General features: G+C 36.6%; 1 protein-coding gene and 1 pseudogene across 2 annotated transcripts in view; both read right to left on the bottom strand.

Annotated features, from left to right (window-relative positions):
• Window positions 1-3,257: 3,257 nt before the first annotated feature.
• The window catches only part of TOGARAM1 (TOG array regulator of axonemal microtubules 1), a gene marked incomplete at its 5' end in the record, with an annotated part of 60,985 nt that continues 47,283 nt past the window's right edge, over window positions 3,258-16,959 (bottom strand). Inside the window, 6 exons of the mRNA XM_080916462.1 lie at window positions 3,258-4,408; window positions 5,442-5,528; window positions 6,369-6,588; window positions 8,512-8,701; window positions 11,039-11,157; window positions 12,465-12,591. Of these exons, the coding sequence (XP_080772588.1) occupies window positions 4,143-4,408; window positions 5,442-5,528; window positions 6,369-6,588; window positions 8,512-8,701; window positions 11,039-11,157; window positions 12,465-12,591 (1,009 nt within the window). The 3' untranslated portion in view covers window positions 3,258-4,142. The remainder of the gene's footprint in view (window positions 4,409-5,441; window positions 5,529-6,368; window positions 6,589-8,511; window positions 8,702-11,038; window positions 11,158-12,464; window positions 12,592-16,959) is intronic.
• Window positions 15,093-16,284, bottom strand: LOC308437011 (ribitol-5-phosphate xylosyltransferase 1-like; annotated as a pseudogene). The gene has a single exon. The product of its transcript is annotated as a ribitol-5-phosphate xylosyltransferase 1-like (transcript).

The following is a 16,959-nucleotide window of genomic DNA, read 5'->3' as shown; positions in this document are numbered from 1 at the left end:
ATGAGGCTAGTTGTTTCAGCTGATCTTCTGTAGAAGTAGATTCCAACATAAGTGCAAGCAGGTGAAGAAGAGTCAATCTCCTTTCTTCCAATGTCCTTAAGTAGGTCTCCAGCAGAAGGTGTGGCCAAGATTGAAGGTATGTACTATCACACCTAGATCTGGGACTTGTTTTGTCCCAGGCTAACCTTCAACTCAGAGATCTTGCTTTAGTTTCCTGAGATTAAAGATGTGTACTACCTTGTTGAGAGCCGTTTGTGCCGCACCCAAAGATGGCGCCGGCTTCCCGCCAATGACTCAGCAAACAGAGCTGTTGCCCAGCCTGAGAGACTTAGTGCACACGTACAACAGATGTCACAGCCCACTCTTGGGGCATGCTAATGAGTTACTGGAGGGCGCACCAATCAGGTAGCGACACGAGTATCCTGGGCATATATAAGCAGTGCATTTTCCTTCCATGTGGTCCCCTGCTCAGAGTATTGTACAATAAAGGTTGTTCACAGAAGAATCCTGTTGTCGCACGTCATTCCTGCCAGGGGAACGTGGGGCGCGCGACACTACCTTACCTAGGCCTAAGCTTTTGTTTCTTTTTTTCTTTAAAGATTTATTTATTATATAAACTGTAGCTGTCTTCAGACACACCAGAAGAGGGCATCAGATCTCATTACAAATGGTTGTTAGCTACCATGTGGTTGCTGGGATTTTAATTCAGGACCTCTGCAAGAGAGCAGTCAGTGCTCTTAACTGCTGAGCCATCTCTCCAGCTCACAAGGTTTTTTTATGCTTTCAAAACATGTCACTGCCAAGTAGAGTGGTACACTTCTGAAATCGCTGTATTTGGAAAGACCCTTTTTCTTTCTCTGTCTCTCCTCTTTCCTTCCAAGCATATTATGGGGCTCACAAGTAGCAAAGTGGTTCTATTGGGAAGGTACCACACCCATCATCTCACGTGGGTTTTGTTGGTCTGTGTGTCAGGGCGTGGGGGCACAAATAGCTGAAGTATGTTCAGTTTACAGGAGTCCCACATACCTTGACATAGTATTATCAGCTACACTTTTGTTGTACATTAGCTACCTTCCTTTATTCATAACAAGTAGCCAATAATTCCTACTTTCAGCCCTACAGCCACTGCTTTCCTAACTGCCAACTGCTTTGTTCTCTATCATTGTATCTTTGGGGGTTCTTTATGTTTTCTTTCCTTCAGTCTGAGATTAAAGAGGGAAAAACTGGAAAGAAAACAAAGACCCCTATTTTTAAAATGTGCACAACTCAAACAGCAAATAAACACAAGTGGAAGTGTGTGATAGTCAGAAGTAAGATGCTTGCCATTAACCTAGGAACTGGGGTCAGTTCACTGAGTTCTTATAACGGAAGGACGTCGTCCTCTGACCTCCACATGCATGCTGTTGATTCTGTGCTTGTGTACACACACACATACACATACACACACACACCGTAATTTTTAAAAAGACAATTGGCCAACAGGCATGTGAAAAATCATGTCCAATCACTAATGTCAATCACTAATGACCAAAGAAATATATTTTAAAAACATGGAGAGTCAGGTGTAGTGTAGTGGCTTATACTTGTAATTCCAGCACTACGGAGGAATTGGCAGGAGGATCATGACTTAAGGCTAGATCCTATCTCAAAATCAAACGAGCAGACAACAACAACACATGAGATCTCATACTAGTCCTGCTGGGATTCTTTTCCCCAAAGACAAAGGGTGTTAAAAAGGAAGTAGAGGGGCTGGAGAGATGGCTCAGTGGTTAAGGGCACTGACTGCACTTCCAGAGGTCCTGAGTTGAAATCCCAGCAACCACATGGTGGCTCACAACCATTAGTGATGAAATCTGATGCCCTCTTCTGATGTGTCTGAAGACAGGTACAGTGTATTTGTATGTAATAAATAAATCTTAAAAAAAAAAAAGAAAAAGAAAAAGAAAACAAGCTGAGCAAGCAATGGAGGATCAAGCCAGTAAGCAGCACTCCTTCATGGACTGCATCAGCCCTTGCCTCCAGGCTCCAGTCCTATTTGAATACCTGTCCTGACTTCTTTCAGTGATGAACTACACTGTGAGAATGTAAGCCAACTGGCTTTTAGGCTTAGCATTTAATCACAACAATAGTAACCCTAAGATATCCATCTAAGTATCTTTTAATGAATCAAGAAAGTATAAAACACACACACACACACTGCAGGCATAAAAGAAAACCCTGTCATTTGCAGCAATTTGGGTATAACTGTAAAATATTATTTTACGTGAAATGAAACAGGAACAGACAAAAACATAATCAAGTGTGTAATTTAAGATGACTCTGAATTCAAGGAAGTGGGGTTAGCAGGAATCATGGGGAATATATTAAAGACACTAAGTTTTATTTAGAATTAGTTCTGTTGGTCTGCTGTCTATCACAATGGGTGTGATTAAAAAATAGCGTATATTTTCAAACTGTTTAACAGGAGGTTTCAAGTGTCCTTACTGCAAAGAAACATGTGTTATCATCCTATAATGTTTTTATAGAAGGACATCAAGTTGTACTATATAAATATTTGTAACAAATATCCCCTTGATTATACAAATTACAATTACTTGAATATAATCTTCATTACGGAATTAATATAAAACTGTAATTTGAATCTAGACGTTTCATCTTCAGAGTTCCTTAAAAAATATTTATTTTCTGTCCTTATTCAGAAAAAAAAAATCTGTCAATTATAAACCTAAACTATAGGCCTATAGTTTACCTCTAAGAAAATATGAGGTCTATGTAATCATAACGATAAATCTTCACTGTCCTCTAACTTACCTTCAAATAGGACTAGAGTCCGTTGTTCTATTTGTTTCCCCAAAAGTCACAAATATACACAAAAGGCATTATTTTGAAACAGGCAGATAGCAGGTGGGATACAGAGCATGCTTATGGTCTGTAAGCTCCTAGGTTTTTTCCATACCACACACCCTCCCCACAGGCAGTCACAGAAAGTGGAAACTCACTGACCCATGAAGTAAAAACTGAAAACCAGAGAATAAGAATTTTAGAATTTTAGACTTTAAAATGCTTCTCACCTAGCTCTTAGAAACTAGAGGAAAGACACTAAGCTCACAACTAAGGTAGCTAATTTCCTGTAATTCAAGAATAACTCTTAGGTTGTAGTGATAAAGCCCATGAAATGAAAGAATAGGTCAGTATTAAAACTTGTTTTCACTTTAACATATATGAGAGTTAGAAAAATAGGACACCTGTCACGCATCTACAGAAATAAATCCTTTTATTTTAAACATTCCTTTTCTTCTTTAATATGCATACAGTACTTGTAAGCCCAAGAATTCTGAGAAAAACTATAGAAGACCTGGCACTATTTTTGAGAATTACACAACTGGGCAGCAAAATAACACCTTTATAAATGGACAAACATACACAAATTAAAAATTTAGTGTTTGCACACAAAAATAAAGTTACATTCAACACGTTTCTTGAACGTGCATTCAAATGTTTAATGTTTTCTAAGCTTTGGTCATCATGCTTTATTATAACTCTTGAATTTCACAATTGTGCAGATGATTAAACCCAGAAGTTTAGCAAATATATATATATCATAGTAACAGCAGCTATGGGAAGCTAATACTGCAAATCATATTAGCTGACTGATTCATAACATGTTATTCACAAACAGCACACAAAACTTATTTTGTGATAACAGTTAAATGACTTTTCTTCCACTTCATAAAACAAGGCAGAGTAATGAGACATAGCAGAACATGATTACATAATAAAAAGTATATTTTTAATTACAAATCTAATTGTACATATGGGGCAAAAAATTGCAGTTTCTATAGAATAGTGCAAATGAGCAGAATTTTTCCCAAAAATATTTAAAATTTAGTTCATCCCAGGTGCCACGGATTTCACATCAGTATATATTTCATATGTCATATTAGTTTATATTCATTATTTCAGGTTTTCATGTGATGGCTATAAGGACAGATCTGTACTCACAGGTAGGCTACAAATAAACATAGCCCCTGACTTAATTTACTTGACATGAAATTCAGGCACTCAAGATAAAAAAATGTAACTTTAAAAAGATTTCATCGGTCATCATGTAAACTGTTCATCATAACTAGTTCATTAAAAACTCATAATTCACTTAAAACTGTCACATCAAGTAATTCCTCTAAACTCTTTTTGATATGTGGTGGTTGAGATGCTGCCTGATTTAATAGATTCTGACCCATATGTGCAAAAAGAGCTTTGGATAGTTTAGCTGTGGCTGTTCGTATATTTCCACCAGCTCCAGGCAGGGAGCCACTGTGTGTCATATTCCCTAAGAGGTGCCATAAAACCACCAGCACTTTTTGTTCTGTGGCATGAGGCTTCCTTTGATAAAGTTCCATAACAATATCTGGAAACAAAAGACAGAAGCAACAGTCAGAGCTTCCACAAGGTAAATTCAAGGTCTGTTAAAGAACAAGTATCCAAAATATGAGCTTCTGCCCTGGGCTAATTATCCTAAAGCCTTAAAAAGAAAACAAAAAGACTGGGATCGTCAGGCATCAAGTATGCCCTAAATATGACAATGAGTTCAGGAACAGAAATGCTAAAAAAAATCTCAACATTTTCCAAATACAGGTAAATACAATTTAGAGCTTAACTAATGGACCTTTCATCAAACAACACAGTGAACCTTCCTTCTTCTATGAGCATTCACATTGACCCTAATGACTGTTTAACAAATGACAGACTTTCTCTTCCTTTTCCCTCTCATCCTTAAACACTCCAGTGTTGGGCATCAAACCCAGAAGTTCAGGAGTGCTAAGCAGGCAATGGATTATAAAACTACAACCTCAGTCCTAGAATTATTTTAAAGAATATTTTGGAGTACATGTCTTAAAAGGATCTTTTGTAGACTATTATACAATTTATTTCTACTCTGTATAGCAGTCATATTGAATTGACAGCTATAATAAATTAAATGGAAACACCCATCAATTTATCCTTAATAATAATTGCAGGAAAATGAACATACCTTGTGATCTTCATCATAAGCATTGTCATATGGTAAAATGTATATAATATGCTTTTATAAAAATGTTTTTACATAAACCCTATGCTAGGTACAATGAATATATCAATAAAAATTCATATTAATAGTACATTACTTTAGAAATTATTACTTAGGACCAGGCAGTGGTGACATGTGCTTTTAATCCCAGTACTCAGAAGACAGAGGCAGGTGGATCTCTGAGTTCAGAGACATCTTGGTCTACAGAGAAAGTTACAGGACAACCTGGGCTACAAAGAAAAACCCTGACTCCAAAAACAAAACAAAACAAAACAATAACAACCAAAAACAAAGAGAGAGATAGAGAGAGGGAGGGAGGGAAGGAGGAAGGGAGGGAGGGAGAGAGAGAATTTGTTACTTAAAGCTATTTTACCAGCAAGTTTTTCTGTCATATCTTGTTTTGCTTTTCCATTTAGAAACTGAGCTTTTGTGCAAAATGGTTGTAGAAGTAAGTAATTGTCTAAAATAAAAAAAAGAACAAGAATCATGTCTAAAAATGAGATCTCAATAATTCTGACTAAACAGCAATAAGAGGAAAAAGAAGCAATTTCAACAATGCAGATGGGATAACTTAACAAGCTCACATACTTAATCCCTAGTTATAGTCTTCTGTAACAGATAAAGATGAAACAAAAAATATCCATAAGACACTGAAGAAGCTACTGCAGGGCATCTAGACATCTTCGTTTCAAATGAAAATAGCTTTATTATAAAACAAGAAAATTGTTTTTTATGGAGAAGTAGTTTTTACATTTAATGATATTTTTAGAAAAGTTTTTTTAATCATAACTATAGCATTTTTCCCTTCACTTTTCACCTTCCAAATTCACATTTCTAAAGAGTCACAGGAAGTTATTCAGGTCTCTGAGTTCAGGGCCAGCCTGATCTACAGAGTAAATTCCAGGACAGCCCAGAAACTCTTGTCTCAAGGGAAAAAAAAATCAAAATACAGGTTCATGCAACAATTAAGTTAAAGAAGTCCAGTTTATTGACATGCATGGATCGTTTCAGAATGATTCTTAAATTTTTATTACATTCTAATGACCTGACATAATTTCCATGTTATGTCCCAAAAGCATGTTATATTTTATATTTAAAATATATACCCAATTTTAATCTCATAAATATGAGGCTAAATAAGCAAACAATGAAAAAGATAATCAATTTACATACTTCATCACAAATAATTTATAAAAAAATATTTAGATACACTATTAAATGAAAAATATTACTTATTTCAACAAATAAAAATACATAGGATTAGAAAGCATGAATATTACATGAATTTAGAATTCCTTACCTACATGTTGACTCAGGGCATGAACAACATTTGTGGCTGCAGCATAAATGCCTGGATTCTTGGAATTCAGATTGTTATCCACAATTGCAGGAATCAGCATATTGATTATAGGAGACAAGTTGTCTCTAAGTAAAGGAATCATTTTATGCATTGTTTCTAGAGCCACCAGATTCACTTTGCTGTTAGAATCATGCAGTCGAGACTTAAAAGCATCAAAAATCTGGAAATAAATTGGAAAATTACTTAAAGCAAAACAATGTTTCTCCTATTATATCATCCTTTTTGCCATTTCATTTCTACTTCACACACACACACACACACACACACACACATTATTTAAACTGAAATTAGATAACAGAAACTTTGATTTGTTAAATTTAAATTTTACAGGTAGTAAAATTTTACTCTAAAGGCTGTTTTAATGAATGAAGGTTACAAATGTGGATTGATGCCACTGTGAACATGATTAAGGTGCTGCTAGCAGAAGATGCAGATCAGCCTCGTTTGATGCTAAGAACATGGAGAAATTTTCTATATCTTTATTCAGAACAAAAAATGAGGAAATTTTACTGCAGACACTTTATATAACTTTGATTTAAATTGTTAGAGCAACTAGATGTAATGTCACCTCCTGCCCCTGAACTACAGTAAGAATCGAACCCAAGGCCTCCTGCTTCCATATTAGGTACCTGTTCCATCACTAAGCTGAATCTCTAGTGCCTAAGTCTTTCAATTTTTTTGTTTTCCAGGCTGCTCTTGAATGCAGCATGAAGCTAAGGATGACCTGGAACTGCAGGCATGCACTAAACACCGTTTTTCATGTTAAAAATAAATTTAACCAAAAGATTTACTTTTATTTAACAGATACTAGAAACCTACTCATCGTAATGTAGAAGTAATTATGGTATGTTATGGCAACTTAAAATGAAATTTAATTACTAATAGAAATAAATCAATTAAGTTCTAGTAAACAGAAGTAACCTGTGCTCTCACACTATATGTTTATTGATCTCCATATCCTTTGGTTATAAAAAGATACATAAAAATAAAAATTATGTAAATAAAGTAGGACATAGTATATATCCTATTTTTTAAAGATATTTATTTATTATATTATATATAAGTACACTGTCGCTGTCTTCAGACACACCAGAAGAGGGCATTAGATCTCATTACAGATGGTTGTGAGCCACCACGTGTTGCTGGGAATTGAACTCAGGACCTCTAGAAGAACAGTCAGTGCCCTTAACCACTGAGCCAGCTATCCAGCCCCCATATATTCTATTTTTGTATACAGATTTCTAACACACATAAAACATTTTAATGCCTACATAAGGCCATACTAAGTTTCTTAAATTGACACCTTTTTTTTTTTGTTTTTTACAATATGTACTCAGTCTCTCAACATAAATTTACTAAAGCCAGGCTGAGAACTCTCAAAATACTAGTAGCTTACCATTATGTGGGATGCTTCAGAGAAACACTCTTTTTTTTTTTTTTTTTTTAATTCTTCACTCTTTATTTTTATTGAATATTCTCTGCATTTACATTTCAGATGTTATCCCCTTCCCCACAATCCCATGCCCACCCCCCTCATTGCCTCCATGAAGGTGCTCCCTCTCCTAAACAGCTATGAGCTTCCAGAATTGGGTGCTGGGAAGCCAACTCAGGTCTTTTGGAAGAACCAACACTCTGAACTGAAGAGCTATCTTTCCAGATATGACATATGACCATTTTCATGTTTTCTTTTATATTTTAGTTGCCACAGCATGTCAAATCCTATGTTATCCAGAACTGACATCACACTTATTTTTAACACTTTTAAGTAACATATATAAAGCTCCATGGTTTTGGATAATTTACTATACTATATTTTAGTGTAATTTTTTAAAACTGGCTATAGATTACAAATGAAAAGTAATCTTGAAGTGCCATGATGCCAAAACCAAGGACTTAAATTTAAATTTGATCCTTGGGTCTCATGTGTAAAAAGAAAAAAGTGAACTACCTCCTAAAAGCTGTCTGTCCTCTGAGTTCCACATGTGGGTAGGACTCATATACATACATATGTGCACATACATACACACACACACACACACACACACACCACAATGCTTAACAAAACTAACTTTGAGCTTCTTACCTTTACAATGTTGCCTACAACAAGCTCTTGATTATTTTCAGTGTCTGATAAAAGCTGTTTAATCCCATTAATACGATCACGAAAGTCTTTTGCATTTAATAACCCTGTAATGACTTTAATATACTCAGCACTTTCTAAGGAATTACGAGGAGCTGATTTTCTGGGGACTTCTCGAACTTCAGTTACTTCCCTAAAACAAAAGATATATTTCATTTTTACTTCCCTACAAACCACCGAATTAAAAATTCTTATTACAAGTTCAATTTTTATTTTTAAGAAATTTTGTAGCCCACCTGTGTTGGGAACTCCAATGATTTACTAGAAAGACTCATAAAGTCAATATGGCTTTTTTACTAATGACTGAGATTTATAAACAAAGATACTAATTGAAATCTGCAGAGGGAAGGCACATGAATCTAAGTCTAAAGAAAACCAGACACAAGTTTTGTTCTTGTTTTTGTCTGTTTGTTTTGTTGAGACAGAATCCCACTACATAGCTCCTTGCTGGCTTGGAAACTGCGAACAAGACGGGTCTCCAATTCTCAGATCTCCTTTGCCTCTGCCTCTCCAGTGTTGGGATTAAAAAACGTGTGTCACCATGTGTGATAGATTCCAGCTTTTAAGTGACCTATCACAGCAGCACTGCCCAGGACAACATGTGAGATATAACCTAACAAGATTATTAAAGAGAAACACTCCTTCCCAGACTTTCACTTTATCTGCCTAGGTTGTGACAAAATTACAGACTCCCTGAAGGAAAGCAGCTCTTCTATATGTTGTTACATATGTTCAGACAATCTATGCACAATGAACAAGCTTATAAATTTGAGAATAGTGTTCTGCTCTTCAAATTATATTTTCTAGAAAAGAATTAACTTTGAAGGCAAATTAAGAACATCATTTTTCCCTAATCAATTTACTTATTTTGCTGATATTATTTTTTTGTTTTGTTTTATTTGAGACAGGGTCTTTCTTATCCCTGGCTATCTTCCACTTCAAAAAGATCCTCCTGAATCTGCCTTCCTACCAAGTGCTAGGATTAAATGTGTACCATTAAGCCTGGCCAAGATCAGCAGTTTTAAACTGAATGAGATAGCATACATCTTTAATCCTAGCACTCAGACAGGTCTTCAAGGAAAGACCCTGTATAGAATAAACAAAGTAGAATAACAAAGGCAGACACTGGATATCAACTCTGGCTTCTGCATGTAAGGAATTTCTATGGGTTGAGATTGGGACCCCCATCCCAGCTTCTATGCTGTAAGCGGGCAGCATTACTAAAAGATACTTCTTTCCTTTTGGTAGATGTATATGCAAAATATGTATATTTTGGTATGATGCATATACACACAATATATGTAAATGTAAGCTCTCACATGACATGGTACTCATGCAGAGTATAAACTTACAATTTAGTATTAAATCTATACTGAAGTACATAAATAATATATACATCTGTCTGCCTGCCTATCTATCTATCTATCTATCTATCTATCTATCTATCTATCTATCTATCTATCTATCTATTTGAGCTATTTTGTCAACTTGACACAAAAGCTATAGTCATCTGAGTAAAGAACCTCAATTGAAAATTTCCTTCCATAAGGTCGGACTGTAGGCACTTTTCTTTATGATATAGGAGGTCCAAGGCATTGTGGGAGGCGTCATTCTTGGGCTGGTGGTCCTGGGCTCTATAAAAAAGCAGGGGAGTAAGCCATGATGAGCAAGCCAGTATGCAGCACTCTGTCATGGCTTCTGTATCAGCTCCTGCCTCCAGGTTCCTACCCTGTTTGCATTTCTGTCCTGAGTTCCTTCCATAATGAGCAATGATGTGGAAGTTTAAACCAAATCAACCCTTCCCCCCCCCCCAAAGTAACTTTGGCCATGGTGTTTTATAACTAGGACACATATGCACCTATTCATAAATATTCTTTAAAAATATATTTAAAATATATCAGATAGAGGCCTTTAAGACCTTATAACATTCTTATGTAATTTAACAAGCATAATATGTTAGTAATATAATTTTAAAGCTCTATCAAGCTATCATTATGCCCTTTCTGAAATGATCTTTTGAGTTACAAGAAATTAAGCTTGAGGACATGAGTTTAATCACTGGGACTCGTAAACTGACTCTTACGAATTGTCTGCCGACTTCCACATGCTCACTGTGGCACATGCTTCCCCTCCCAAAGACATGCACACACACAAAATAAACAATGTAATTTAAATTTAAAATTTGTTTTTAGAAACTAAGTAACAGAAAGGTCGTTATGTTAGTTTGAAAGATTTTAAAATTTTGATTCTCAAGATATAATAATTGTTTTATAGCTTAAATTATGCATAAAATAATAATAAAAATTCAACATTATCAATTTTTTAGTTGGCATTATAGATAATTAGTTAAATACCCTAAAACCAGTTTTGTTTAAAAAATGTTCTTTCCTACTGAAATAGGTCATTAAAACATCCACCTGAGATAATGAGGGTCATTTCTAAAACAGTGTAAATGATCAGATCACATTACCTCTCAGAAGAACTGAGAGCATCTCGAGAAACAGATGATGATCTTGTGTTCCCAACACTGCCAGTATGAGATCGCCTTCCTTTTGCTGATGGTGTATCTAGTGGTATCTCTCCCAAACCCTGTAAGTAAACAAAGTCAATTGGAGACATCTTAAAACTAGCAGTGGGATAGCTTACAAATTGACTTTTCAAATAACCCTGATAAAGCACAGTAACTGTTGTAAGGAACCTGGAGAGCTAGCTCAGTGGTTACAAGTACTTGTTGTGCATTCCTGAGGGCCTGACTTCAATTCCTGAAACCCACACAAAAGCTGAGTTGAGGGGAGAATCAATGCTACAAAGTTCTTCCCTAACCTCCACATGCTCGCCATGATATGCTCACAACTACACATACACACAGACACAGACACAGACACACTAAAATAATTAAACATTTTTCTATTTATTGTACTTGAAATGACTCACAAATACAATCTACTTCATTGTAGTCATTTTTGTTTGATATGGCTATATTATTTTTAGTAAGTTCTAATGAGCAAGTTCTCTATGAAACAGTCAATATTAATAGGGAGAAAATTGGTCTAAAATGTGTGTGTGTGTGTGTGTGTGTGTGTGTGTGTGTGTGTGTATCCCTTTATAATTTAGTCCTTAGCCCAAGGTCATTAAAATAATTTACAGGAAGATACAATTTAAAAACTGTACATTAAGCACATTAAAAATGTATTTTTGTACATTTTACTACTATCCTCATTTTATAAAAATAAGCATTCCAGTTATAGAAATGAACTGTTCTACCGACCATTATGTGCTCAGAATTATAATCCAAGTCTAACAGTTCTAACAAACAACAACGTATCACATTTAAGGTTTTCTTCAAACAATGGCGTACCAATATTTCTTTCTTTCTTTTTTAAGATTTACTTTAAAAATCATTTTCACTATTTTTTTATGTGTTTTTCCTATCTGTATGTCTGTACACCACATATTTGCCTGGTCCTATAGAATTCAAGTTACAGACAGTTGTAAGCCACCATGTAGGTGGCTGGGAATTGAACCTGTGTCCAATGGAAGAGTAGCTTGTGTTCTTAACCACCAAGGTATCTCTCCAGCCCCACATAGCCCTATTTCAAAATAGGTAACATAAAAGTAATCAAAAAAAGGTTTAATTGTTTATATTCTTTACCATTAAGGGAAAAGTAAACCTTATTTTTACTTACTCATTTCTTAATCTATTACTTTATTTGGAGGCTTTTTTTTTTTTTTTGAAGACTGGGTACTATGTTGCTATGTTTAAGACAGCAGTCAATATGCAGCTAAAGGATACCTTTCTTCTGATCCTCCCATCTCAGCCCTTCAAATGCTGTCAATGACTGGCTTATAAGCTTTGTTTTTAAAACTGCTTTATAAAACAAACTTAATTTACATACCTTTTGACGTAAATTTTTAACAGATTCTTTAACATATGGCAAATCTTTAGATGGGATATACTTTTCAAGTAGTTTTTCAAAGTTAGGATGACCCATCATGAAGAAAAGCATCTTTCGGCCATAATACCTATAGATTTATGAGAAATACATAAATACTTTTGCATACATTAACAAATTCAGTTTTCTGTCCTTGATGAACTTTTCCCAATGGATGGGGGCTATGAATAGGGACTGCTAACCCCTTAGGTAGATAAAATCACTGGAATTCAGACATACTAACTGTTCTCAGAGAAAGTACAGAAAGTATCTGCTCCCTTTTAAAGGCACTGCAGCTTAAATCTTTCAGCCATACGTCAGATGAAAAGAACAAGGTCTGGCAAGTCTTGATAGAGTGTGTGTGGTGTATGTGTGTGTGTGTGTGTGTGTGTGTGTGTGCACAGCAGTCCATATTTAAGCTTTCATTCTGCAGAATTAAGAACTAAGGGAAGTGTATCATCTCTGTCATGGCATCCTCATGCATGGACCTGGTTGTTCCTCACCAGCCAAAAGGTCTGGCCTTTGTTAACCTTCTCTACATCCTGTCTTTCTGACTCTTTCTTTCTTTTCCTAACCCAAACTTACCTGGATGCCACTCTTTAAAATTCTACTCTGTTATTTAAGATACAAATTTCAAAAATGAACCCACTGTTAGATGATACAATTAAGGTTGATATGATACTAAAATAGTGAGATAGTCTTCATGCTAAGATTACGTTACATAATATTAAACCAACCCCTCTTAAGGTAAAGAAGCCAGATGTCAATCTAATAGGAACATCAGGTATCGTAGAGGTGCATACTGGAGACATCTTGGGAGAGATCTTAGTAGCACAGTATTACTCCTAAAAGAGGACTAGCCCTGAGACAAGTCAGTTACACTTGTGCTGACAAGTATCAATACAGGAAACTATAAGACTCAAAGGACAAGTTCTTGTGAGAACAGAATGATATCAGTACAGTCTGTCAGCTAGATCTCCTCAGTAATGAAACCAAAGAAAAGGACATGACAGCATAGAACAGGAACTTTCCCACAAATGGAATAAGGTCTACAACTATTCAGGTAAGTAAGTACACTGACTCATCTGTAACTTCAAAAACAATTCAACTTTTAGTCTAGAATATTAAGACAAAGAAGTCTGCCATAATGCTCTGGAATATGGGAAAGGCAGAAACAAACAAGAAACAGGACAACTGACCTTAAAACCCTGAGCACCGGTAAAGCCCACAGACTAGCTGTAAGCATGTCGAACCCTCCCAAATGCAGAGAACATAGGCTGGGTACACAGCTCTAGGAAACGGTATTAGGTTCTACATTTGACCCCAGCACAAAATGGGAAAACACAAAACAAAAAAGGGTCGGACTAGTAAAAGTTAAAGACACAAACCACGTAACCACTAGGAATTCTTTATTTCTCTTTCTTACTAGTCAATGATTTAGTCCTCGAACTCTTGTTTTGTTTTGAAGCAGAGTCTTGCTGAACAACCCAGGATACGCTTGAATTTGAGATCATCCTGCCCACTTCACCTTCCTGAATTTAGAATTACAGTACCTGGCTCTCCTGAATTTTTCTAAATATTTTGTTTGTTTTGTTTTTTCAACACAAGGTTTCTCTGTGTAGCCTAAGATGTCCTAGAACTCGCTCTGAAGACCACAATGGCCTCAGATTCAGAGATGCACCTGGCTCTGCCTTCCCAATGCTGGGGCCAAAGGCATGCACCATCATCAGTGGGTTTAAGGAACTTTTTATTATATGGCTCCCCTAAGCTGTCAAACTCCTGGAGTCTGTATGAGATATCACTTGTGGGCCTCATCTAATCAAACTGTCCTTAAAAATAAAAAGTTTCAATGGGTACTGATGGAACAGGAGGTTAGAGATTCTATACCAGGAAAATCCAACATGCTGTTGGTGGTAGCTTTAAAATGTAGGAAGACAGCAGGGAAGAAGAAATGCAAATGGTTGTAGAACCAAGGAAGGACCTTGCTGCCAGCTAGCAAGGGAGTGGGAAGCTTGGTCCTATAATCACTTGGCGAAAGCCTTCAATAAGTTTAAAAGTGACTTATTTTACAGGGCCTCTAGAAATACTAATTCTGCCATCAATTTTACTTTAACCACATGGAACTCTAAGCTGGGGACTCAGTTGGGCCCTGCTAGACTTCTCAAGTAAAGGACTGGATAACTGATGTAGCCTTACACTGCTACATTTTTGCTGATTTCTTACATAACAATAGAAAATGCATTTATTCTCGAAATTAGCTTTTGGTATAAGGAATCCTACAAGATTAACTCTAGATAGATGAATAACAGATACCTTTGTCTTAAAAGGTCAAAATATTTTAGATTCTTCAGCTTTCCTGAACAAGGGATGCTCTTTCTACTTTTTAAGTTAACTTTAAACAACACCCAAAAAACAAAACCAAAAAACCCCAAAACCAAAACACCCAAAAACAACCAACCAACCAACCAACAAACAAACAGGGTCTCTTTAGTCCTGGCTGACCTAAAATTCACTGTGTAGATTAGACTGACACCTCATTGAATTAATAGCATAGCATATATCACCACTTCCTTTTTTTTTTACTAGATATAATTAACCTTTATTATTCATAAAAAATGAACTTTCTAAAGCTTTAGTAAATTTCCACTTTAGTTCTGTTTTGAAGTGTTGGTATCACTGAAGTAACATTTTTCTTCTTTGAATCTTTTCTTGTAAGAGTAAAGTCTTTTCCTTTTCTAAAACAGCAGGAAGCTCCTCCCGGTTCTTAATGAAGATGAAGGGGGCCCCCATGCAGAGGAGGGCTGTGCTGACTGGATGTGTTTCCACAGTGGCCAGCTGTCATCACGTCTTCTACCACAGGAATAGAGCCAAAGGAGCAGGACTCATAGATCCTGTAACATTCTGTTCACTCCTACAGGGCACAATGTGAGGTCACTGTGAAGCAAAGCATCTTGGTAATTCTTAAGGCTTTCATTCGTCTCCTGAGGCTGCCACTGTTCTCTTGCAGAAACCCAACAAAGTTTATCATTTCCATCTTGTTTCAAAATGTTCATTAGTGCCTGTCTTGATCAATTCTCATAGACAGTTCTTAAGAAATTACATATGTAGGGCCTCTCATCATGCAGCATTGACCAGCTGGCTTCAAGCACAGGAAACGTCCTGTATGTAGCTACACCTAAAGGTCACTGGAGGACATCTGCACCATTGATCCAGGGGCTGTCATAGGTTATGAAGAGCAGGTCCACGAAGCCTCCATTTCCCCTGAGGAACAGCAGTACCCAGTCATTATCACAGTGCTCATCTCCAAGCAAGACAACTGCCAGGTGCTGCAATTTTCGGGTTTGTATTCAATTCTGTGCATAAAGTAACCACTGGGTGGCATAGAAGATCTTGGCTTTCTCTCTCCCATTTAAAACAAGAACCACACTGTCCACATTTTGGAGAAGGGCCCGGGAGCTACAGCTGGGCCAGTGAGGAAGCAATGGCAGCTTTGCCCTAGATTAGCACACTATGCTCTATTTTTTCTTTCCTGGATTTGTCAGAGACTTGCAGGCTAGCTTTAATTCTGTGTTGCTGCTCGTTTTTTCCATCTCCTTCCCAAGGATTCTATTCTTCACTCTCCAAAGCGGACTGCTCTCGGCCACGTGTCTCCTTCGCCTGTGCCGCTGTCTTCCTGGAGTCCCGAGGGGTCGTGGCTGGCGGCGGCGGCTCCCCAAGAAGATGTGGTAGGCGGCGCGGCGTAGATGGAAAAGAGGCAGTTCAGCCGTGTCCACGTCAGCCGCATCCCACTGCGGCTCCACGGCCCGGCCTCGCATCACCAGTTCCTGAACCTATATTTTCCCCATGCTTAGTCTGGTTACCACGTCAACCCTTTTTTTAAACTTACAAAAATGACCAACAAAGACTAAAAAAATAACTTACTAAAGGGCAATAGTGATACAGAAAAGGAACCTAGATTTCTGACTAATAAAAATTGCTGATGTTGGAAAATTATTATTGTGCACTGTGTATGAAGTAGCATCTGTATCTTATTTTGTAAACATCTTCTTCTGATTAGTGATTAAACACATAATTTTTCCCAAAATTTATTATATGACTTTTGCCCACAATAAAGTTCTGCCTTTTTCTGCTCATTCTAGTCTTCTGTCATTCAATGACTTAAAATCTTACTAATTATTGTGAAGTAGCATCTGTAAATTTGGAGAATTCACTATGTGTTTATTCAGTATCACTTACAAATTGGCAAATAAGCCTATCCCCTAGTATCAATCATTTCTCCATTCAGGAAAAAAAAATTTTTCTTAAATCTCCACCTTCTGAAGACTTATTTCTAAATCTTTAAAGCCAGAAAGGTGATTCTGTGGGTAAAGACACTGGTCTTCAAGCCAGGTGATAAACTCAACCCCAAGAACCCACATGGTAGAAGGAGGCTTAGCAAACTGCTCTAACTTCCACATGC

The sequence above is a fragment of the Micromys minutus genome, assembly GCF_963924665.1.
Source record: "Micromys minutus genome assembly, chromosome: 1".
Lineage (NCBI taxonomy): Eukaryota > Metazoa > Chordata > Mammalia > Rodentia > Muridae > Micromys > Micromys minutus.
Note: the sequence above shows the minus strand (reverse complement) of the source record. Positions and strands in the feature narration are given on the sequence as shown.